General features: G+C 39.1%; 1 protein-coding gene across 2 annotated transcripts; it reads right to left on the reverse strand.

The window, feature by feature from the left end:
• Nucleotides 1-1,219: 1,219 nt before the first annotated feature.
• On the reverse strand, nt 1,220-23,919 carry xpo1a (exportin 1 (CRM1 homolog, yeast) a). Of its 2 annotated transcripts, XM_037764740.1 has the most exons (25): nt 23,330-23,919; nt 20,824-20,956; nt 20,451-20,552; nt 19,006-19,078; nt 18,853-18,914; nt 18,724-18,768; nt 18,434-18,615; nt 17,098-17,146; nt 16,874-16,993; nt 16,131-16,259; nt 14,216-14,374; nt 12,319-12,501; nt 11,742-11,880; nt 11,011-11,192; nt 10,325-10,481; nt 9,374-9,537; nt 9,061-9,195; nt 8,753-8,936; nt 7,469-7,575; nt 5,412-5,606; nt 5,117-5,285; nt 4,853-4,987; nt 4,208-4,367; nt 3,674-3,770; nt 1,220-2,140 (listed from the first exon to the last, which is right to left on the reverse strand). In XM_037764740.1, the coding sequence occupies exons 2-25, from the start codon at nt 20,947-20,949 to the stop codon at nt 1,994-1,996; spliced, it is 3,201 nt and encodes a 1,066-aa protein (XP_037620668.1). In that variant the 5' UTR covers nt 20,950-20,956; nt 23,330-23,919; the 3' UTR covers nt 1,220-1,993. The 2 variants fall into 2 exon arrangements, with proteins under 2 accessions (XP_037620668.1, XP_037620669.1); XM_037764741.1 differs by lacking the exons at nt 18,434-18,615; nt 18,724-18,768; nt 18,853-18,914; ... (2 more) ...; nt 20,824-20,956; nt 23,330-23,919 and adding an exon at nt 17,288-17,311.
• Between the last annotated feature and the right edge of the window lie 1,990 nt (nt 23,920-25,909).

Genomic DNA, 25,909 nt, shown 5'->3' on the forward strand with positions numbered 1-25,909 from the left:
AGGGAGGAAAAAAGTATTTTGTTTACAATATTTGTTCCATTTCCTCCAATGTAATAAATATTATGCTACATTTACTGAACAGTTAGATCCCTCATTATCCAAAGACCTTTCATTCATTTCAGACCCTTTACACGACAGGGACAGGTGACTTTAAAACATTTATCTAATTAGCTTTCTCAGGACCCACACTGTAGTTTGTGTTTGTAGGCTAAAGAAAACTGAACTCTTTCCCTGGAACCGAACTTGCTATAAACTTGCCATCAGGCCAGCTACCAACTTCAGACTCATTTAATGTCAAAACTGGCAACTCACAGCGTTTCTTTCAGTCTAGATTAACAGAGCAGAGCATTTCTTAGAAAAGTAAATATACCTTTTTTGACCAGTGTCTGGAACATCATCCCAAAATGTCTGTCAGCATACCACTGGACTCAGTGTAAAGAATATTAAATGCAGTTAAAGCTGTACAGATGTGCTCATGTTCGCTTTGTTAAGTAACTTATTTTATGTTACTCGTTCCCAAATGAATCAGATTCATAAGACCTTTTTATACAGACGACATTTTGTCTTGTCATAAAAGGAAAAACACAGGTGGAACTATAAACATGGCAAACGGGCGTAACTAATATTACATTATTAATTGCATTACATTATAATAATTGATGGAACAGAACATCATTATTGTTATTACTAATGTGTAACTGGGACAAAGCTAAAATGTCTAGAGCTGCAACAACTAAAAAATCAATTGACATATATTAAATTAATCAGCAATACCTTTGAGTTGTGGACAAAACAAGACATCGTCTTGGGCTTTGCAACACTGATAGACATTTTTCACCATTTCCTGACAGTTAATTGATTATTCGAGAAAATAAGCGACAGATTAATCGGCAATGAAAATAATCGTTAGTTGCAGCCCTAAAAATATCCAACAATGTGTGATGATGTGTCCAACATCATCATTAGTTTCACTCCACATTTTCCCCTCTGTTCAAGTGTGACTCCTCAACAATGCCCCCCAGTTTAAGAACCATTTCCTCCAAAAGGTAACTATATCTATAAACAGCCAAGCTCAACATCAGATTTTCCAAAACCTTTTAGACTATATGTCATATGCAATAACCCTTCATGTCCTGAAAGCCGAGCTGTGACATTCCTCGCCTTTTCCAGGTTTTTCCATTACCTTCAGGGCTTTGTGGAAGAAGCAGAGTCACACACGTTTTTTTTTGTAAAAATAGCCAACTTTATATTCTCAGAGTACTAAGACAGCTTTACAAACAGGATGATATGCACACAGCCTTCCTTCTCATCCAAACGCAGAGCGGTCCAACTGAAGCTCTGACTCCATCAGAGAGCCAGAGTAAAAGAAAAAAAACAAACACACTGACAAACCAAAAACAAGACAACAAAGGAAGCAAGGAAGTACACGTCTACCCCTTGAGCATCACATTCGTCCTGCACCATGCACATGGCACTTCTGAAACCAGAGCAATCTGTCAACTAACCATCGCAAGTGTTTCCACATTATATATTACATATTAACAAATAGGAGAGGAGGTGAATTGAGGGGATTAAAAATAACCTTGAATTCTTTCAGCTTCATGCAGGTGTAAAAGAACCGTATGGCCAAACATAAAGCTTTAATTAGCAAAAGAATTAACAAAAGATGGCATGTTACACACAAAAAAAACTTTGTATAAAATAAGTTTGTAAGACAAAAAAAAAAAAAAAGAATCCGCGCCAGGGTTGATGGGGGTCAAGGGGACGATTCTCATTTACATATTGACATTGATTTGGTCGACGTACAACCGAGTGCTGGGGTCCTTCCTCTGGCCCCTCATTCTCTTTTCAAACACACACACACACGCACACACACATTCCCACACAAACACACTTGAAAAGAAAACAATTTATCAACAGGAAGCGTCCTTGCTCTCTCTCGACCCTTTCCCCCTTCAGAGCTGTTTTGTACACGCTGTTCGCTGCTGCTGCTTCAGTCGCACATCTCCTCCGGCAGCTCGTGAGGGTTGAGGATGCCCGGCACTGACATCTGGAGCTTGTGTTTCTCCTCCTGGGCTTGGCGTAGAGCCGTCTCCCTCTCCTCCAGGAACAGGTCAGTCGTGTCCTCGCCAGCAAACTCCTGCAGGACCACACAAGCAGAGGCTCAGCAGCGATCAACCCCAGCCTTTCGGCGTTAGATTCAAGCTGGCCAAACTGCCATTTTCCCACAGAGGGAGACCTGCACTGCTCAAACTTTCCACAAAGTCTCTCCACTCAGAAGTTAAAATAATCTGAGTCCTGACGCAGGTTTCAAACGCTTCCAATCAGATTACATATACTCTAATATCTTTGTTGATTTACAATCATAAACAAGTAGTAATGATGTCCCTGAGCTTATATAAGTGTGTAACATAGACAAAGAGTTGCCCCTTTTGTTAAATGAAGCATACTATCTGTCTTTATTTTGATCTACGCCCAGAATCAATGTTTACGTTTTGAAGGAGACTCCGGTGAGATGATGTTGCCTGTTTTCATATCATCATTAGGGCTGTCGAAGTTAGCGCTATAGTAACACGTTAAGGCAAAATCGATTTAACACCAGTAATATCTTTAACGCATTAACACAACTTGTGATTTTTAAGCTGTAGCGGGCTCAGTTTTAAAGCTAGAGTGATGATACTGGCATCATATGAAATTATAAACCCTAAATAATTCATTGGTACCAAGCACGTCAAACTAGCTTGTTGCACTCGCAACTTGCGTTAAATTTTGGTGAGAAAAAACTGGCATGGCCATTTTCAAAGGGGTCCCTTAACCTGAAAATGGGTTCTATGGGTACCCACGAGTCTCCCCTTTACAGACATGCCCACTTTATGATAATCACATGCAGTTTGGGGCAAGTAAGCAAACTGACAGCTGTTGTTGCCTGTTGGGCTGCAGTTTGCCATGTTATGATTTGAGCATATATGTTATGTTAAATGCAGTACCTGTGAGGGTTTCTGGATAATAATTGTCATTGTGTTGTGTTATTAATTGATTTCCAATAATAACTATATACATAAAGCAGCATATTTGCCCACTCCCATGTTGATAAGAGTATTAAATACTTGACAAATCTCTCTTTAAGGTACAGTTAACAGCTAAAAAATTTGCGATTAACCAGAAGTAACAACATTTTTAGCTGACCAGTATGTTAGTATTACCTCTCATGAAAACACGGACAACTCCCAGACTGGAAAACGCCGTGGTAGCGCCCTGTCAATCACAAGGTAGCCACGCCCTAAAGCATACACTGCTTTATGGTCTATTTGACTCTAAGTGGGACCATAATTTACTAAATGAACATCATGCTGTATTGAAGAAGACTTTACTGAGGTAATAAATCAAGTGAGAAGTAGGCTCATTTTCTCATAGACTTCTATACAATCAGACTTCTTTTTGCAACCAGAGGAGCTGCCCCCTGCTGGCCGGTAGAAAGAATGCAGGTTTAAGGCACTTCAGCATTGGCTTCACTTTTCAGACCCAGAGGTTGGCGCCTGATTTCAACTAATCAATAATGTAAAAGAAGTAATGTGATTGATCCCACCAGACTGCCTCCCCTGCTGCAAGACTCTGAGAGGCTACTACGTTGTCATTAAATACATCCTCCCTGGTCTGTTTTCAGGACACTCACCTTGATCTGCACGAGGAAGTCCCTCAGGTGCTCCTTGAAGGCGGGGATATCCTGATTCAGGCTGAACAGACCCGTTACAAACACCTTCACCTGGGCACTGAAGACAAGACAATCAATTAGCTGCAAGTCTGTGAACAGTCCTGTAACAAATATGACCTTTTAATTAACTCATCTAATATACTACCACTTCATGTAGTCATTTTCCCTGAATGCTTTTTAACAACTCCCAAAGGAGGAGTGACAACTTGCTGCTTTCAATCAAAAGTGGATCCATCTACAGTTCCATTTTCAACATTCAGAAATAATCTGACCCAGTGAATACATGGTACAATGTTTTAACCATACAGTTACGATTACATAACGCAAATCTTAAAAGCACAACACAGCCTCAAAACATATGAGTGCAATATTGACAGGTGGAATTCATTTTGTGGAACAAAGCATAAGACTCTCAAAAGCACAGAATACGTGGCAAACACACACAGCTCATGTTATCCCACTGTGGTTCCCCTGGCAAGGCTGAAGCCTACTTACTCTTGCAGATGGGGGAAGGCCGTCTTCAGCAGGTTGGCGATGTACTCCTGGACGTGCGCCTGGTTGTTGGCCGGACTGGCGGCGCTCAGAGCAACGCTGACCTTCCCCTCCTCCACCAGGTTAAACATGTAGGCCAAGATGGTGGCATGCATGGTCAGCCCTGCGGACAGGAAGCAAGCAGATAACAATTATTTATGTGTTGAGTATGTTTCACAAAATTGGGTCCCCAAGAGCGGTTAACACCCCACAGAGTAACTTCTAACACTATAGAAGACAATGTGTTCTATATTACATTTAACAAAAGGAACATTGGGAAATAAGTAGCCCCATCTTTATTCGCAAATTTTAACTTGAGAGCAAATATGAATGACGGCGTATTAGGGCTATGGTAAAATCAATAAATAAATTAATAAATTACGGAGCCGAGGGAGGGGGGTAATACTCTGAGAAAAGGTCGTAAATTTACGAGAAAAAGAAGCCTCAGATATTCTCTGAGATTAAAGTGGTAAATTTACGAGAAAACCTCCCACAAATTTACGGAAAAAAAATAACAAATTCAAACAGAACATTGTATATTTTGAACTTTAAAAAGTCTACAATTAATTTCCACACAGGTCCCCGCTGCCATCACATCAGTGTCTTTACCTGCAGTGTGAGACGTATCGGTGACCACGGAGAAGATGTGTTGCAGGACGTCACAGAAGTATGTCTGGTAGAAGCTCTGTGCTGCTGCTTCCTCTCCAGACACGTTCTGCAGGAGAGTGTACAGGATCTGGAGACCTGCATGAGAGACAGAGATGCTCATTAGACCAACAGAGATATGAACTAGACTGATAAAGCCGTCATGGAGCTGACTTCATTATCTATTTTTCTAGCCTTGCCAAGACCGTTTTGAATTCAATGACTGACCTGTGTCGGCCACATTCCTCATCGTGTGCTTGAAGGCCCAGATGATGGAGTCGAGGATCAGTTTGAACTGGGCCGGGGCGATGGACAGGAAGGCTGGGAAGCACTGGGAGGTGGCGGCTTGAAGGAGGTAGAAGAAATGTGTTCTGTGTTCTGGGAATTCTTCAAAGTCCTGACGGCACAGGAGGAAAACGACAAGGAGTCAAAGTCTGTAACTTTGTAACTGTAATTTAAAATGTTCATAGTCTTCAAAGAGATTTCACCTGATGCCAGGTATGATTAAATGACTCAGACAGACCTTGTTTATCATGTTCAAAGTGCACTCGAAGACGGCATCAAAGATCTTGGGGATTTCTCCCGTGATGTGGACTCCCAGCTTGTTGACGATGGTTGCCATGGTGCTGAGGACCTCGGGCTCGCGGGCAGCTGGGACGTTCCTCTGATAGTCGATGAGCACCGCCTCCAGCAGGGGGGGCACAAAGTTCTCTCCCACCTGGACCACAGCACATGAACATGTTGACAATATTGTCTGTGAGTTTCAGAGTTTTTCCCAAGTGAGCTTTAGAATGGCAGCAGCCTAATTTCTATGACCGCACCGTCATGGAGCCCAAAGAGACCTCATTAGATGGTGGAAAATAAGAGCTCCATTATGTCGATTTACTAAATTCAAATACCTCTATAATCTATACTATAATTAAATTTCACTTTAACATGATTTAGTCTAAATTAGGATCTAGCGTTGTCAAAAATATTGAAGAATCGATATATATATATATACTGAATATTTTCAACGGTTTCAATTCTCATTTTCTGCAGTATTGATACCGGGTACCAGCTGCGCTTTCTGCTCCCTCTTCTCTCCGACAGTGAGTTGACACACACACACACACACACACACACACACACTCACACACTGCTATCTATCTTTAAAAAAAAAAAAAAAATTCTGGGCCCTCAACGTTGTGTCCATTTTTGCCCACGGTATTGAAAATGGTATCAAATATCAATACTGTTCAAGGTATTGTATCAAAGTTAGAAATTCCAGGCTCGTGACAACACTATTACCAAATGTCCTTTTGTTCATTCAAAGCTTAAACTGAGGTTTTCAAATGAAGATTTGAATGTATGTCGTCATATTTTCATCCCCAATCCTCAAACAAAATCCTCAATTTGAATAAAGTGATTAATCAAATTAAATTAGTCTTCTTTTTATTAAATCTACTTTCTTTAATGGATATAACTCGTCAGTGCATTCCTCACTTTTTGTGTGGCAAGCGGGAGAGCAAACTGTTTTTTGACCGCAGTGAAAATTTAGTTTTTGAAAGGCTAAATGCCAACAAATATGGATTGAAGCAGAATATTTCATTAGATAAAAACATGTTGTGAATTTTGCAAATGATTACATCTATATTTTTTTCAATATATGATCTTGACTTTTGGACTTCACAAGGCTCTGGATTTATTCTTTAACACACAGTGATGCGTGTGAATGTGTAAAAGAATTGGAAATGTTTGGAAACAATAATTCAAAGCCACCACAATTTAATTCTACAAAAAGTATAATACTAATAATATTAGTGTAGCCTGATCTTTATCTGCAACTGTGCGGAAATACCGGGTTTGAATAGACATGCAAAATAAATAAATTCACAGCTTTCGTATGTTGATTTAGAATTCGAATGTCAACGTCTCTTTATTCGCTTTTTTCTTTTTATTTGTATTATTTAATAGGTACGTTTTTTTTATTGTTTTTATCAATTGTATTGTTTTATCTGTGTTTAAATTTTACCTTAGTTTTGTCTTGTTTTTGTTTGGCTTTCTGTTGTTATATTGCCTTGTATCCTGCTTTTGCTTTGCTCTGTCTGTCAAAGCACTTTGCAAACTCTTTCTTTTTAAAAAGGTGCTATATAAATAAAGTTATTGTTATAAATGAATAAAATCATTATTAACGGTATGAATGAAGCTTCAAACTATTCAGTAGAGCCCTAGACTAAATAAAACCTTGTTAAAACCCACGTGTATGAGTTGATACCTGTTAATAAGACCAGTAAGTCCATGTTTTGGTCCCAGTTAGGGTTACAGTGTAGGTCATAGTACTGAAATTTTATTTTTTAAATTATAAACATTATGGCCGTAGTTTTTACGAAGCAACTTGGCATAATTCCAAAATTATTAGTCCAGTTTTCCATTTGCTACAGCAGCAACGCTGAATGAACAGAGAGGATGCTTTGTGTGCTGCTAAACTGCTAAAAATAGTCATTATAAACACAGATTTAAATGTAACACACATGTAAAAACCCTCTTCCATTACAGACTCAACTGTGGAAAAAAAAAAAAAAAAAAAGGCCAGCTCACCATCTGAGGGTCGTTGGAGCGACTGACCCAGCCTGAGATCAGCTTCAGTGTCTCTCTCTTTACCGTCCTCATACTCCTGATAAGAGGCTGTTTGGTCACCATCTCACCTGTATGAACGACAAAAGACATTATTTAAACCGGCAATAACTCTGTTTTGGCCACTTGATTTATGACTTGTTACAAAACATTAGCATTCATTTGGAGTGGTGTTTTGTCCAATATTCACTCTCTTTCTTTTGTTCTCTCAACCAACTCTTTAGCTGCTAAATGCCCCACTATGTTCACCAGAATGTCTCTAACTGACTGTCTGCTGTTTGGTGCTTTGGTCTCCTACTCACCAAAACAAACCGACCCGGTGATCAAAACCAGTAAAAAACACTGAATAAAGCAGTTTCAAGTTAAAAAATCTGTGTTTCTCCAACGCTGTTCGGCAGACACAGGATGTCCCCAAGGGGCTGCAAGGCAAGCTGCCGCTAAAGTTTGCTCAGCTTGTTTCTTTGATAACTTAAGATGTAGATGTCAGATGATTAAAATCCTTCACCTGGTTAAAATATATAGTTTAAAATTGAGCAAGATCTAAAAAGCGTATTGCAAAAAATGTGGCTTAAAACTTGATAAAAAGTAAATTTATGACTCTTCTTCTGACAGACAACCACAATGCTGACTCATGTGCAAAGAGGATATGATGCAATTGACAGGCGACCAAATGAAACGCACCGTTATCTTGATTAAAATTAAAGATTTCTCAGGGTTTGACATCTGGAATATTGTAATTACACAACTCAACAAAATATATATCATAGGTCTAGTCGCTTTTAGACATTTTAATATGGAAAGGTTACATGTCATACCTTTAACAACTCTCATGTTTTAAATAAACTTAGTCTCAAAGTATGAATAATGTTAAATAATATAAGGGCATGTGAGTCTAAATTATTATGATTAGAAAAATCTTTGTGTCAGGATATTTCATCATGGCTCCAGTAGAAGGAAATATTTCGTCCAGCTCTACCACATATATTCTGTGTATTGAGCTGGAAGGAGTCCCAGTCTTAAATATGCTCATAAAAGCTGTGAGTCTTGACAGGTTTTATTATGTTGTCACAGCAGAGACAGGAATCTCATTCTCCTTTCATTCCTGTGAATCATGAGCTTTGTTTTACACTCCCGTTAGACCCAAGAAGAGCCTCCTAAATCAGGTTTTCATAAAAGATTACTGACATTTTGCCTTTACTACCGGCCTACACACACACACACACACACAGGGAGCAAACAGGAACTAACCATTGGTCTGGACAGCCGAGGAGATGTTTTCACTCAGACACTTGTATACGTTGAGCATGTCCAGGTAGATTCGTCCCAGCTGGACAACGAAGGGATGGCCGACAGCTTTACAGGCTCTGACATTTGTCTTTAGGATGCTGCCCAGCTGACGCACCGTCTCTGCGTCCTTCAGGATGTCAACGTTCTGCAGAAGAGAGTACACAATTTAGCATAAGAGGCAATTCTCAACAAAAGTGGGCTACAAGCGGCATCAAATTTGAGGGCATTTAGGAGACATCGGTGGATTATAATCCTCTTGCTGTCCTCACCTTGGTGGCCTGCTGGATGATGCTGTCCCACACCTGGTTAGGCAGCAGCATGTACTTCTCTATCAGAAGCTCCTGTACTGCCTGATCTGTCTGAGCTCCAATCATGTAGCCAACGGCCTCATAAAACGTATGGACCTGCAGAGACGAGGAGCAGAGTTTATATGATTCACACCATCATAGAAACATTTTATTGCAAAATGTAACATTTGTCATCAGAAAAAAGTCTTACAAATAATGGCATTTGAAAAAAACAGCAACAACTAAAACTCTAAATTGTGCCAATGGTGACAGGAAGTCCAGAGACAAGACTGACCTGCTGTGGCTGCAGGTCACAGATGATGGTGTTGATGTTGTTGAGGATCTCGTCGATGAAGGGCATCACCTCGCCCACCTGAACCTGGACAAAATGACGCCGGCACTTCTGGGCGATCTTGATGAAGGTGTCACACGCCATGTCCTGCACACCGTCGTGAGTCTCTGTGTGAAGACGAAGAAGGTGAACCACATAGAATCATGATAAGCGTTAAATCACAACTCAAGTAACAGTGGTACTTTAAGGACCTGATGAGACAGAGTGCGTTTTGCAGGTGGAAAAATGCAAGGCGCACCGCACTACCTTTTTGTTGCCCAATCAGACAGTGTTTTTTGCAGTATGTTGCGTTTTAAAAAAAAAAAATTGTTGCTAGGCAACCACCGAATGAGTGCTGACGTTAGCTTAACACAAACTAGGAACTGTACGCTACCTAATAGTTAATAGTACAGTTTAAATTAATGAAAACAATTTACCCGAAACATCTAGTACCGCACTAATTTGCTTCCAGTTAATGGTAACTATGATTGGTAAAGTCATATAGCGTAGCTCCCGGTATCCGGCAAAACTCACCACAATAACAAAAAATGCTAATGACGTTGAATCATTTTCAACTTGAGGCTCCTGTAAAAACGCAAGGTGCTCAGCAACTCAAAAGCAGTGCAAAAAACGCTACATTCTCTTTGAAAACAATCATAAAAAGCCGCCCCATGTTGCTTCAACGCAGTGTCTGATCAGGGCTTAAGGACATACCTATTCTAAATCTTCAGGTCTTTATTTTTGGCTCTAAACATCAGAATCACACATCAAAATGTGAAGCCAGATTTAGATTTAATAATTAAAACTTTTCAATAAAGATGCATTTCAGACTTCAAATAGCAGTGGATTTCTGACTCAAATATTGATGCAAAAGGATTGTAACTGATCTGTGTGGAGAATTTCTTCTTTTCTCACCGTGCATGAACTCAAACAGCTTGTTGACAACAGTCTTGAGGAACTTCCAGTGGGCTCGGAGGAAGCGAGGATACTGGCCCACAATGTACATGATGTTGGACGCTATGATGGCCTTGTTGTCCTTCCCTCTTTTCTGCTCACACAAGCCAAGCAGGTCCTGAGTACACAACAAACACACAATCCGTTAACGTCGGTCACAGTTACATCATAACTGAACTTTGGTGAATTTGAACTAACCCTTTAAAACACCATAGTCACACAATAATACAGACATAATACAGCGGTAGACCAGCAATTCCCGTGTTCTGCGAGGTAAAATTCCTGTTTTTGTCAAAGGAGTCTGGTGGCTTTGAAGAGAGTATAGATAACGTCTTCAGTTCCCCATTAGAAAGGGCTGTCTGGCGGTGAGGTAAAGCGATGAAAATATTCTAAATATAGCATATAAATATACACGGATATTGATTTTTTTTTAGGCGTCTAAAATATGTTTTGCTGCTGCCCCCGTCCACAGCAGTACATTGCTTTGCTCCCATGCTGGTACTCCTGTCTGTTTCTCCAAACTGGGGGCATGCCGACCGCCATCTACTGTAGGTAATACACTGACTATTGATAAGTACCTCATACAACCCCACTTCAAAGAATCCTAACTATCCCTGTAATGCCGATATATCGTCTGTATGTCCCACCTTGATGACGGTGACCAGGAACCTCTTCTCATCTTCCTCGTGCATCGCCCCGCTGATGGAGCCAATGGCCCAGCAGAGCATGTTCAAGTTCCTCCACGACCACTCGGTGCCGTTCACCTGGTTGTGGAGCTTCTCTGTCATTATTCGTTCAGTGTCGGCGTAGTCCAGATGGGTCAGATACACTGCAGACACAGAGAGAGAGATGGATAAGTCAATAACTCAGCATGTCAGGTTACTTTTTCTGTGTTTTCCAATTTTCTTGGTTGCCATTAAAAAACACTGTAAAAAAATGCTAATTCCTCCATCTGACTCAGTGATAGCAGTGTGGGGCAATGCTGATCCAACAGTAGGTGTTACTCTCAGGGAAAACAAAAACTGAGAGACCGAACACACCAATCTGATAAATACAGGACTAAACCAGCCAATTTAAATGGGTTTATTATCACAACTTTGCCAGATTTCCTGACTCAGTTATGTAATTTACAATAAACAGCCCTCTATCAGGAACACAAACAAATTCAGTGTACAAGACATGTATGAGTTAATATAGAACTAAACAAACTGGACTACCAATGACAATAATGAGTAGACTGTCCAAAAATAAATCTACCTGGGAAACTAACAGAGGCACTCTTCAACCTCACATTTAAATAAAGAAAAGCTGGTATTTCTTAATTTATGTATCTGAAACAGAACAACGTATTTATCACTACAGAGGTGTATTATCTTACCGAGAGTCTCCCTCATGTTCTTGTAAAGGTTAATGGCGTCTGTGTCCTTCATGAACTCCCTGACCACCTCGCCCTGGTCGTTCTCCACCACCAGCACCTCCTCTGGTTTGGCCATGCGGCTCACCATCAACAAACGCACCTTCAACAAGAGAAAGAGGAGAAATAAGTTGGATGTGAGAGTCTGCGACAGCCAACTGACCAATCTTCCTAATATGAAGCATGTTTAAGTACAGTGTTAAAGTGACGGGCATTTATTTCTATGGCTACATTTTAAGGCTGTCAAAGTTAACGCAAATTGGTTTTAACTCCACTAATTTCTTTAATGCAACTTTAGGTTGTAGCGGGCTGAGTTTTAAAACTACAGTGAAGATACTGACATCATATGAAACTAGAAGTGCACTCGGAGAGCGCAGACCTCCGCCAAGAAAGGTTTCATGTACGTCGCTAAATTGTTTGACTAAAAAATAATCTGCAGATTAATCAGAAGGATCATTAGTTCACATTTGTGTCATAAATCAGTCTATAGGGGGTAAAAGTTTTCTGTTCGGTCATCGTGTGTGTTGGGTGGTAGGCCTACCTGGGAAAGTACTGGCAGGTAGAGGTGTCTGCGTGGTGGAACGTCAGAAAGCAGCGGGGTGCTGGAGGTGGAGAAAGGGCTCTCCCTGTAGAGCTCTGCTGCCAGGTGGTTCCAGTACTCCAGACAGATCTTAAAGATCTCCGTCTCTTCCACCTCCGACACCAGCAGCATGAAGTGCAGGGCCTGAGGGCGGGGGCACAGTGTGGTGAGGTCACATAAGTCAGTTATACTGTATGCTACAAGTAAAAGCAAATTACTTCTTCATCTGTTACAGAGAGGAATGACATTGTAAAATCCCCGATGTTTGTTCATTGAGAGCAATGCAAAAAAAACAACAACAATTTCCTTGTATGTGCATTGTGCACACATACTGGGTCAATAAAGCTGATTCTGAAAATGTCTTATATATTTAACATTGAACACTTGAGTCTTCTGGCACATCCGTGGTGTCCTTATGTTTTTATTTTTGCCACTTGACTACATCTGGAATTACAGTGGAAACCGCTTGATATATGAATCATAAAGCTTGGAACTGAATCATTCCTATACAAATGCTGTTTTTAAATAATTTGCTTATAGTAATCAAGTAGTCCGCTTACAGTGTTGATTTTGAGTTATTTCCTACAGGTCATACATGGAAACATTTCTAAAACTTTGGTAATTCTATGTACACACAGTATTTTATTTTTTATTTTACTACCTTGATACTTTACCTTGCGGTAACCCGTTTGCGTTTTGGGACGCAGTAAACTCACTATTGACGCGTCCAGGGGACGCAAACTATTTTTTCCCTGATAATGCTACATTGTGAACAACAAATCTGTGTTGAAATTGGCAGAAGCTAGTTAACAGGCGCTGCCATTAATTTACATTATGATGCGTTCAGGCTCAATTCAGTAAAACTGTATTAGGCGAAGGTAAATTCCAACGTTATCATGATGTGTTCAAATATAACCTTGTAAAATGTAGTTTTTGGCAAGAAACTTGAATAAGTGCAGTTGTTTGAAGGAGATGTTCAAAGCAATATAAAATAGATAAAACAGATAATAGTACAATAGTTACTTTTGTTTTTTACCGTGGTATCGAGGTAGTATCGAGAACCGTGGAATTTCTTTTTTTTTTAAGATTACTTTTTGGCATTTTTGCCTTTATTCAACAGTGACAGTGATAGTTGTGAAAGGGGGAGAGAGAGGGGGTGACATGCAGCAAAAGGCCGCAGGTCGGTTTAGAACCCCGGGCCACTACGGTAAGGACTCAGCCTTGGTACATAGGGCGCCCTCTCTACCAGGTGAGCTACCGGGGCGCCCCGAGAATCGTGTAATTTCACTGATAATGATATCAACTACAAAATTTCTGGTATTGTGACATCTCTAACAAAAATATACAAATGTTAATTACATCATAATCTGCATTAGAAATAAAAAATAAATAAATTGGTTACAATAATCATCCACTTATAGCGATCAATTTGATGACGTGAACACTGTAAGAAGTTTCCACTGTATTAGATCTCTCTGTTAAACTACAGCAAAATACTAACTGAACAGGCTTTTCTAGAATAAAACTCCTTCTGTCCTCAAAATCTCCCCCTGAAACAATTATCTCTAAGTAAGTACTTGGACAAACAACCACAGGAAAGGTGGACCTTCCCACTGTAATCGGTCCCAAATGTATGTCATTGCAAAGGTGTAATCAGGACAACTCAGGCGAGGGAAGACAGAGGCAGGAAAATGAGTCAGGGGGAGGTTTCTTTTCAACAACCCTAAAGCAGAGGTGGAAATGACAATGAGCCACCAGCTGAGCGTTGTAGGTTTGTTTACTCCTCCAGACAAAAACGCAAACTGAACAGTGAAAGCAGTTCTTTCTATAATGAAAAATGTAATGTCTGTCCTCTTACCTCCATGAGCGACTCTCGCAGGCTGGGTCTCTTCTCGATGAGCTGGCCGTGTTCTTTGAGGAAGGTGCAGAGGAACAGGCTGAGGTTCTGGATGAAGTTCTGCTCGTCGTCCTTCCCGTTGGCGTAGGCCACTCTGATGTTAGTGTTCAAAGGCAGCATCTGACCAGACGACCAAACAAAGCTTTATTTATTTATACTCAAATTTTATTTTATTTCACTTGTTTTGCCATAATTGCATCCACAGTGTGTTTAGTTTGATGATGTTGCATTGACTGTAAATGGGCTTAGTCTTCAACCACTGAACCATGAGACCACCCAAGAAAACCATTTCATCTAAAACTAACAAAGCAACCACGCAAACACTATCTGACGAGGAAGACCATAAAGGCTTTAGGAAAAAGCTGGTAAGTAACATGTGAGTTAAGATCTTTGTCCAAATACAGTTTTCAAAGTCAAGAATTAACTTTCATACTCAAGATCTGAACCATTTCAGCAAAGGAATACAAATTCAAAATGATGAATAGATATCAGACTCACTGATATCAGAATCAGATATCAGTGCGTTGTGTCTTTTTTGGAAAATTAATTACACTCAAATTAACAGTGTAGGGAGGTGGAGAGAGAGTCTGTAACCATAACTGTATATATGAAATGATATAAGGGGCACTGGATTATTTACATGATATTAAAATGTGTATTATTAACATGGTATCAATATTTAATTTTATAAATACAATTTATCACAGTTATTTTCAACACCTCTGTCACAATGACAGCAGCTGCAGGCAGGTGGAGCTGTTTACATCCACCTGGTGAGGTGTATGTGTGTGTGTGAGAGAGAGAGAGAGAGAGAGAGAGAGAGAGAGAGAGAGAGAGAGAGAGAGAGAGAGAGAGAGAGAGAGAGAGAGAGTGTGCATGCTGTAAATACAGTGAGACCATTTGGAGAGAAGATTATGATTCGTTTCCAAAAAGACAGGTGATCCGTTATGAAATTCAAGACTTCAAGATCGTTCAAATGTTTGATGAGTCATATTTAAACAATTTGTGCCTATTGAAGCCTGATCTGTAATATGAAACTGGGCTACAACAGAAGTAATAGTACACTGAAGAGAGTCTCAGAGGAGCCAAATCAGCTCAAATTTGTAAGAAGCATCTTGTTTTTCTTGATATTATCACTTTATATTGTGCATTTGTAAACTCTGTCTCATTGTCTTTTCTTATATTCCCCATTTGTCACTTCCTCCTGTAGAGCACTCTTACTTTAAGAAGTACTACATAAATAAATGTCAGCCTGATCAAACTTACGTGTGCTGAAATATTCTTCATTCAGAAATACATTAGTCAATATTACCGACTCCTAGAGAGTATTTCTTTATGTTGCCCATCATCTTTTTAGCCTCAGGCAGTCTGTAAAAGCATACTCTCTGTAGGTGTGTCAGGGGTGAAGGCAACTACACTTGCGTCAGCTGATTGGGTTTATATTAAGTAAGCTGAAGTGTGTCACTTTCCCTCAGCGCTGCCCAAGGAAGCTCAATGATTCTCTGAACAAGACAAACTACTTAGACTACTACAAAGACTTCCAGTCATGCTTCTTTTTGGGGGAAATTCCCCCTGCAGCTTCTACTGTAGTGTGTTTGTTTGTGTGTGCAACAACAGGCTGAAAGCAAGTCTGAGAGTTTGTGCTGCCTGCAGACTTTATGTACTGTATGTGTGTTTGTGTGAGGTAGGAAACTGAGGAGGTTTGCACAAAGTGTGTGCTTGTGTGTGTAATAACAGAGTGGGCACATGTAAGCGTGCTTGTGTGTAATCAAACTGAGTGGAATTAACTTGAGCACCACTCAAAATGATTGTGTGTGTGTTTGTGTGTGTGTGTGTGTGTGTGTGTGTGTGTGTGTGTGTGTGTGTGTGCGTGTACCTGTTTGAGCTGGCACATGGTGAGGGTAAACAGGTTGACAAACTGCTCCTCGTACTGGTTGACGCTCACTCCGGCGATCTCCGTCAAACATTTCAGTGTCACATTGCGAAACATGGGCACGTTCAAGAACTGAAACACAAGAATAAAACAAGTCAGGTCAGCGCTGAATGGCCAGGTTAACTGTCCAGTATCTGTATTGTAAGTCAGTATTCACCATTTCTCTATGAAAAATGGCAGCTTTATAATTCAGTGTCTACAGCTTGCAGGCTGCCAACAAAACTGTGACAGTCGGTCAGGATTGTGTAGTTCACAGGCAAATGTGTGACAAATAACAGACTAAACTAGAATGGCACTCGGAGAGCACAGACCTCCGCCCCCCTCTCCGTTCAGCTTGCGCCATCATCCATGTGTATTTTTGTTTATGTTAAGATCAGCTTTACGTAGCGGAGCATCTTAAACACTTCATTCAAACTGGACAGAAACAAAATAAAACTCACCTAAACCGTGGTCGTTACTCTTTCCAGCAATCACCTAGTGTGCTTTGGTGGAACTCAACTGTAATTTCACGAGTTTAATGTGAAAAATCGCTGATTCTACAGTTTTGTTCATATATTTAGTTTTCACTATTATGTGTACTGTGTGTTTCTACTTATTTGTGAGCCAAACAAAGACAAATTTATATTTACTCTGATTCACGCTTCATCTAAAGTTTTGATTTCCTGGATGAATATTAGATGGTTTACCTTGTAGACCAGAGTGCTGATGAGCTTGGTCTCGAAGATGTAACCTAAAGGAATCCAATTCAGGAAGCGGAGGAGAGTCTCCAGCGTGGCGTGGACCAGCGGGGCGTTCTGGGAGTTTTCCTACACAGAAAAAGAAAAAGAAGGTGCATATCAGAATAGATTGTGGATTTATTAAAAAAATCAGATTCGGAGAACTGTTTGGTCTGGGGTCAGCCTCGTCTTACCATCACAAACTGGCACAGCTGAAATATTTGGGAGAACTCGTTGCACATGCTGAAAAACAAAGAATAGAGATTATCAGTGACGTTACAATCACGGTACAAACATTTCCAATAGCTACAGAGCGTTCTAAAGTCCAAAAGTCAAAATGTATTGAAAAAATACGCTATTAAAGCTAAGGAAATGGTGCTGGACCTGAGGTCAGCGAGGGATCATACTCCAGTAGTCATCCATAAGGTTAAGATCAACCAGGTTAGCTCCTACAGGTATCTTGGTTTACACCTAGATAACCTGTTCAGCTGGAAAGGCCATGTTGATAATTTGTGTTCTCGTTTACAGCAAAGAATGTATTTTTTACGCAGACTCAGGGTGTATGGGGTGGATCATAACATCATGTTTTTATTTTACCAGGCTGTGTTGGAGAGCATCCTCAGGTATGGGATGTCGGCATGATACGGCAACCTCTCTATGCAGTTGAAATCACAGACTGCTATGAAGGTTATGGGGAGGACTGACAACCCCTCCCTCCAGTCAATAAATGAGCAGTCTGTTCTTAGGCAAGCGCAGAGAGTATTGTCGGGCCCATCTTACATCGTCCACTCGTCGAACTCGTTTGTGCCCACCACGATCAAAATTTTAAATTTTAAATAATGTTTCTTGAGGCTGAGGGTTGTGCAACCCTCATGGTATTCTTATTTTTATCTTTTATTTATTCTGTTTTTATATAGATCTTGTGCAATATGAGTAATGTGCAATATACAGTATGTTGTTTGTGGTTTACATTGGTTGTGTTTCTGTGTTTACATGTGGATTGTTGTTTGTTCCATTTACTGATGCTGCTGTGGAGGTACTGAGTCCAAAACAAGGGGACAATAAAGTGTATCGTATCGTAAAAGATTGACGTAATCATTTCCAAAATTCACAACATGTTTTTATCTAACGAAATATTCTGCTTCAATCCGGATTTGTTGGTGTTTCGCCTTTCAAAAACAACATTTTCACTGCAGTCAAAACAGTTTACCTGCACATTAACAAAACTGCATTAACGGGGTGGCAATCAAATGAAACGGAGAGGGTGATTCAAAAATGTAGTGTGAGCTAACAAAATGTACAATATTAATAAAATCTGCCCAAAGCTGCTAAAAGCTTTGGAAAAGGGCACACACCCATCCAAAGTACTTCAACTGAATGGATGTTAACCAGGAAAGTGATCTGAAGAATACACAAAAAGCTGGTACAAAGAGAAAAAACAGGTTTTTGGAGGACAGAACAGACAACCAAACTGTACCAAAAACTCTTAAACTTCACACAAGTCACAGTGCATAATCTTTCATCAGTCACCTGTCTTTGAGGTGCTTGGCTTTCACTTGGGTCATCTGGCCACTGGAGAAGTCAAAAACCTCCTCGCTGAGCAGTTTGAGGATGATCATGTTGTTCTGACAAAGGCTCTCGCTGGTCCGACTTGCGCCCACGATGTCGCTGATGAAGGTGGGCCAGTGTTTGGGCCATTCCTGCTTCAAGATCTAAACCAGTCCAGAGAGGAAGAGCTCTGTTTCACAACCAGCCTCATCACATCATGTCAGTAATCGTTCTTGTACCATGTTGTATTAAATAATAAAATAATTATTTACCTGTACGAGGATCATATTGAGTTTTGAAATGTAAACTCCCTCTTTCTGCAAATAAACACAAAAACAGTGACATCAGAATCGAGAACCACAGTTCATTTACAAAGTGCCGTATCTGTAATGTAACCTCACCTCCATGTTTGCAGGATCAGAAGAAGTCTTGATGATCAACCCAACAACATACTTCTTGATGCCTGAAAATATATCCAAGAGTTTTTAATGGAAAATGCATAGAGACAGACAGAAACCCTCTTTCTAATCTGTTTATCTAATCAATAAACTGACCTTCACACTGATTTCTGGGGAGAATCTTCCAGCGTGTTTTGATGACTGTCTCCAGAATCTGCAGCGCATAATACTGAGAAAAAAAAAGTGTGACGTATTAGAGACATATTCTTTACGTCAAGAGCTAATTAACAACAAACAAGGTTATAACCAAAATATAGCATTTGGCTGTGTCTGAAATCACTCACTACTCAATATATAGTGGACTATATAGTGAGTATAGTATAGTAGTGCTGTCCGAATGTATAGTGAGAATTATTATACCCTATAAAGTGGACTCAAAGTATCCCACAATGTATCGTGAAAAATAGTGGACAACGATGGTCACTAACCGAGCACTATATACCATCATGCATTGCGCTGAAGGAAAAATGGCAGATGGACGAGAAGAAAGAGAGCAGCGCAATTGAGACAAATCCATGAGATGTGGCGCGAAAATAATATATTTAATGTGAGCAGAGCAGCGCATCACAACACAAACGGCCACAGAGTACTTTGTATTTATTGATTTGGGAAAATACACTTATTGCCCCCACATTCACAACGGCCGTTAATTCTTACCTTTAACAATAAAAGCCCTAGACATATACGCTGCATCACTGCTTACCAAGTGGAACTTAAATTCACTCAGAGCGTTTTGCCAAGAGATAACTCAACAAAATAGCTTACATATGTATTTATTACACACAAAATACATGTCAGTATTTATTATGGATGGTCTACCAGTAGACATCGATCTGGCACATTTTAATTATGCGACAGCAATGACATAATTAAAGGCGCAGAGAAAATGACCTAAGTAGTGTCCGAATGTGTTTTTTCATTTTGCCGATGAGTTCACTTTATAGAACTCCCTGGATAGTGAGTACGGAGGAGTGAATGATTTCAGACACAACTTCAGTCTCCCCGGTGGTGCTGTACATGAACATGTATTATGACCCACAGATTATTGGCATGAACCACACACACCGAAAAACATATGCAAACATGTTTGTGCATGGAGATACTCAATAGTAAACAGAACTGTGTGCACCATCAATAGTCTGTTTTTTGACTATATAACTGAACAAATAAAGATAACAGCGACACCAAGCTCCAAACTCAAAAACTTCCAACAGAAACCAACCTTTTGACAGTACTGACCACTGATAATATCACAACAACAAATGCCATAAAGCAAAAATGGACATAATATTACAGATAACCACAGATTTAAAACACCGCATAAGCTTCCGTTTGCTGGAGAAAATCCAATAAATACAGCGTAGCTAAAGCAGAGGTAATGCTCAAACCTCACTGCCCTGAAAGCCTCGGCCTGATGTGGATAAACTGATAAACATCAGCTCACATTATTAAATTCGCCCTGAGACTGTGGTGTCAACAAGCAGCTGGTATTAGTTGATAGCTTTTCTCTGCTACAACATCAGTAAGCGTCAGGTACGTACTTTAGTTTTCATGTTCTGGGAGAACTCCAGGATGGTATCGACCCTCGTCCATGCGTCTGGGTGGTCCTTCAGGTTGGTGAGAACTTCCTGGGCCACTCGTTGCTAAAAGTGAGCAACAAAGCAAACGTGAATCTTTAGGTTTTAAGATCAATTTAACTTATATTTCCCTACGTTAAAACACCATATCTGACCTGACCTCCCCTAATAGCTGCATGGTTAAGTTAAGTCTTCATTTTTGTTACTGAACAAATATACACTTAACCCATGAAGGGCTTGTTTATAATCAAATGGCACAGTTTTGCACTGACTACATGTGAATCCCATCCAGACACTTGAAAGTGGAAGCCCACAGTGGAAAGGAGCTGGTCCTCACCTGGGAGCCAATGTCGTGGTACATGGAGTTGACAACATTGTCTAACAGGTTGATGTCCAGTTTCTGACTGAAGTCCAGCAGCTGTCTGGCTGGGTGATCCGCCAACATCGTCATTTCTGCTGGCATAGAGCTTCTGAGGGGAGGAAAATTATTTATATATTTATTTGAACTTCAATCACAGCAGCACCTGGTAATAATCACAAAAGTATGACTGAAACATACACAAAATAGTTTACACACCTACAGGTAAGAAATTACAGTAGGAGGAGAACTACATTAGTACTACATTACTTTACCTTTATGTTGTCACTTTACCTCTATATATTTTTACTTACTGTTTACATCTCTGTATATATATTTATTGTCATTATGCATATTTACTACATTCCTGTTTACATTACAGTTTATAATTCATTTTGAAATTACTGTTACCACAAATATATTACTTTGTTTTATATGTATCCCTACATTTTAGCTTCTGCGTTATTTGATGTCTTAGATTCTCATTTTTTACTTGCAGAATTTTCTTTTTATGCATATCTAATTAGCATTATTGGAGGGAGTCAGATCTAAGATTTTCATTTGTCAACTGTTCCTCTTAATTGTTGTGCATATGACAATAAATAACTCGAAATTACATATTTTAATATTAATTCAAATATTGTATTGTAAACTAGGGAATTCAAACATGACATTTAATCAGCGGTGGAATGTAACTAAGTACATTTACTCAAGTACTGTTGAGTATTTCCATTATACTTCTACTCTACAGCTGTAGATACTAGTTACTTTTCAGGTCAAGATTTAACATGTAAAACACATGATCAGTTTAATAAATAGTATGCAATCTTACAAATTAAACCAGTGATTCCCAAAGTGGAGTCTCTGACACTCTGCCAGAAGGTCCATGAAAAGTTTTCAGATACATTCATACAAATTACTTTTTTTATTAATAAAATCATTATCTTCATAGTTCAATGAATAATATTTAAATTTTTAAATCTATAATAGTTCATAGATTAGAACTCTTAGAATCTGTAAATGTTTCATACATGTTTAATACTGTGCAATATAATTTTCCACTTGTGTAATTTTGTTAATAGTCTGTTTATTGTCAATACTGTATATATTGCTCCTTTTTTGTATTTCCTTCTATTTAAATGGTTCATATTTTGTTGCACTTTGTTTAGCTCTTTTTTTACTGTGTTAGCTGATGCATCTTGTTTTTTGCACTATCCCCTTTGCTGCTGTACACTGCAAATGTCCCCACTGTGGGACTAATAAAGTAATATCTTATCTTATATATATATATATATATATATATATATATATATATATATATATATATATATTTCTAATGCATTTCTCTTGTGTTGTTCTCTCATAAAACTAAGACTATAGGTGTACTTTTACTTTTGATACTTTTTGATGCTAATACTGAGTCCAATGTTTATATGCAGTACTTTAACTTGTAATCCGAGTATTTTTATACTATGGTATTACTACTTCTACATGAGTAAAAATCTCAATACTTATTCCACCACTGCATTTAATGCATACATTCATATTTAAAAAGCTGAGCCAAAAACAGAAAGGTGAATGTAGGTATTAAAATCATGGTAAAGTCTTCGTCTCCTGCTTAGAAGGATAGATAGATAGTAACTTTATTAATCCCGAGGGAAATTCAAGTTTCCAGCATCACAGTTCCATAGTGCAAAACATGTTGGTAAAAAGACAGTAAAAAAGTTACTAGTGCAAAGTACAACAAAATATACCAGATATAAAAATACAAGGAGATGAAGAAAACTGTTAAAACTGAATATAGTGCAGGGTAACAACTGTGATACAGGACTATTAAAGAAGTGAATATAGTGCAGGGTAACAACTGTGATACACGACTATTAAAAAAGTGGATATAGTGCAGAAGAGACTGTTAAAAATGAATATAGTGCAGGGTAACAGCTGTGATACACGACTATTAAAAAAGTGATTTTAGTGCAGAAGAGACTGTTAAAAATGAATATAGTGCAGGGTAACTCCAGTAGCTTAGTCTATGAAAGTGCACTGTGTGCATTATTATATAACTGTAGTAGCACCTTAATCAGAAACGAGTTATTCTTGTTCAGCCAAAATGTGTCAAGTGAAAGTCAGTCAGCCTGCAGCTTCAGTCTGCCCTCGTGGTCCAATTATGACACCCCATTGAAACAAATCATTAAGGTGTAAAGAGATGTAAACAGCGCCCTCACCCGGATAACTAGATAACTATCACCAGCATTCACCACAACCACACTGATAGACCTGTTTCACCACTACTGAATTAAAATGTGTGGAGGTGCCAGACTGCAATACTCTCTCTGTCATTGTTTATGTGTGTGTGTGTGACCTCTAGTTAGTTAGTTATCCCCCCCTACACAAACACACAAACACAGTACTGTTGAACCTGACGGATGCTAACAGTTAGTTAGCCCCACGCTGGGTGAGTTAACATCAGGTTACTGTAACTTACCTGGTGTGTTCTGTCCTGCTCCTTGAAAACAAAGTACTGGGTGAACAGATGAGACTTGTAGTCAGTTGAAGACCGGAGTAATAATCCTCTGAAAGCGATCCAGACCGAGCTAACGCTATCTCATCGCTCAGACTGCTCCTAACCTTCGATAGCAACAATGCTACTGTTAGCTTAATGTTAGCTAAATGCTAATGCTAGCTACTATAAAAACACCGTTATATGTTGGATACTTATCTATTCTTGGTGTTAAAGAGCTTTCCCGCAGATTTACCAGAGTCTTATTGTCTCTTTGTCTTCTTGCCAGTCTGAAACATCTCTTTCTTTATTAACAGCCGACTCCCACCATGCTAATGCTAATGCTAGAGTTAGCGTGCTAATGGAGAAGTGAATGCTGGTTCTCAGTCTGCTGGGCTAATGTTGAGCTAAGCTAACAGCACTTCAGAGCGGTACTCCGGGTCATAATCACCAAGTTAACAAAGAGTCTGCTGTTTATTTCTGGCTCTATTCGCACACAACTGTTGTTGGAGAAGCAGAGGTTGTTTTAATGCGTGCCAGTGTGCTCTTCCTCTAAGCTCATGCTTCCAACCCCGGACCGGTTGGAACCGGTTGAGACCGGTGATATTCATTCTCGGTGTTTCGGCCCGTTGCGCGCCGCGTAAAATTTGGACTATGTACCCGCCCACCGAGCAACCTGATTGGCTGAGCTGGTGATGACGTCATGCGGTGGTGTCATAGGCTGGGTGGAGCTGTCAATCTGGCTCATCCTCCCTCCCTCTCTGGTGTCTGACCTCTGAAAACAACATGAATATCAACACACACACAGGCCCTGAACAATGGTAAAATATCTGTGGAATGTAACTAAGTACATTTACTCAAGTACTGTTGAGTATTTCCATTATACTTCTACTCTACAGCTGTAGATACTAGTTACTTTTCAGGTCAAGATTTAACATGTAAAACACATGATCAGTTTAATAAATAGTATGCAATCTTACAAATTAAATCAGTGATTCCCAAAGTGGAGTCTCTGGCCCTCTGCCAGGGGGTCCATGAAAAGTTTTCAGATACATTCATATAAATTACTTTTTTTTATTAATAAAATCATCATCTTCATAGTTCAACGAATAATATTTAAATTTTTAAATCTATAATGAGCTGGTGCTGACGTAATGCGGTGGTGTCATAGGCTGGGTGGAGCTGTCAATCTGGCTCATCCTCCCTCCCTCTCTGGTGTCTGACCTCTGAAAACAACATGAATATCAACACACACACAGGCCCTGAACAATGGTAAAATATCTGTGGAATGTAACTAAGTACATTTACTCAAGTAGTACAAATTTGAGGTACTTGTACTTAATTTGAGGTACTTTCTAGTTTATGCTTCAACTTGCTTCAACCTGTTCATCAAGGCCTATTATCTCAGCTGACTCTTCCTACACATCACTCTTTTAATAATTTAGCTATAGTTTCTCCTCTGTGTTATTTATTAGTATGATTTTATGTGCCCCCTTTGTAAAGCATCCTTGGGTTTCTGAAAGGCGCTATATAAGTCCAATTTATTATTATTATTATTAACTTAATACTTCTTTTCCGCTACATCTCAGATGTAAATATTGTACTCTGTACTCCACTATGTTTGTCTGACAGCTATAGTTACTTTTCAGATTACAGTTTTTCATACAAAAACATCATATATAATAGTAAAACACAGGGAGCATTTTTACTTTTACTTTTATACTTTAAGTACATTTTCCTGATAATACATACTTTTAAATAAGGTTTTGCAGGATTGTAGAGTATTCTCAAAGTGTGGTATTTGTACTTTTACTGAGGTAATGCATCTGAATACTTCTTCCACCAATTCATAACAAAATAAAACAAGTTGTCGTTTTTGAATAAGTGGCTTTATTGAAGATGGTCCAGTGTGACATAAAAGGTTATGATGACAAAAAAAACAATGAATAAGTATTTCATATTGCCATTTCTGTCAGGTCATATATGTCATTTGATATCTAAAGTGCCATCCAATTACACAAGAGTATATGTCCCTAAATCAATAACTGAGAGCCATAAACATTACACAAACATTATTCTTGTATTAAAATTGTGCCTGTATGACAAGAATCTTTTCACAGAGTGTAGTTTCTCTTATAACCTTTAATTCATTGACATTAGGCCTTAAATGGAAGACAATTATTGTCACAGCAGGAAAAGTACATCTGTAAATACTACAATTTTGACAGCCAAATTACATTTAGCTGCTTCAGTTTAAAAGTCCTGCAGCGTTTCCCAAACAGCGGTGGCAGAAGTATTCAGATCTTTTACTGAAGTAATACACTGTGAAAATACTCAACTTCACTGCATTCAAAACCTATTATAAGCAGAATGTACTCATTATGCAGTAAAATGTACCTTGTTAGTGTTTTACTAATATATTTGTTTCTGGATAAATATTACTGCTGCATTAATGTGTATGTTGCATTTTACTGCTGTAGATGTTTCTAACTCCTTTATATACAGTTGGCTAATTTAATCTACAGCAATGCATCATGGTCTATAAGATCCGGTGTGGAAGTCAAC

The sequence above is a fragment of the Sebastes umbrosus genome, chromosome 3 (assembly GCF_015220745.1).
Source record: "Sebastes umbrosus isolate fSebUmb1 chromosome 3, fSebUmb1.pri, whole genome shotgun sequence".
Classification (NCBI taxonomy): Eukaryota; Metazoa; Chordata; class Actinopteri; order Perciformes; family Sebastidae; genus Sebastes; species Sebastes umbrosus.

Coding starts and splice junctions, on each gene's coding strand:
- xpo1a (XM_037764740.1), bottom strand. CDS start 20,949: ATGCCAGCAGAAATGACGATGTTGGCGGATCACCCAGCCAGACAGCTG. Junction 18,915..19,005: donor CCCCAGAAATCAGTGTGAAG/GTCAGTTTATTG, acceptor ATATATTTTCAG/GCATCAAGAAGTATGTTGTT. Junction 9,196..9,373: donor GTGACCTGCAGCCACAGCAG/GTCAGTCTTGTC, acceptor TCGTCTCTGCAG/GTCCATACGTTTTATGAGGC.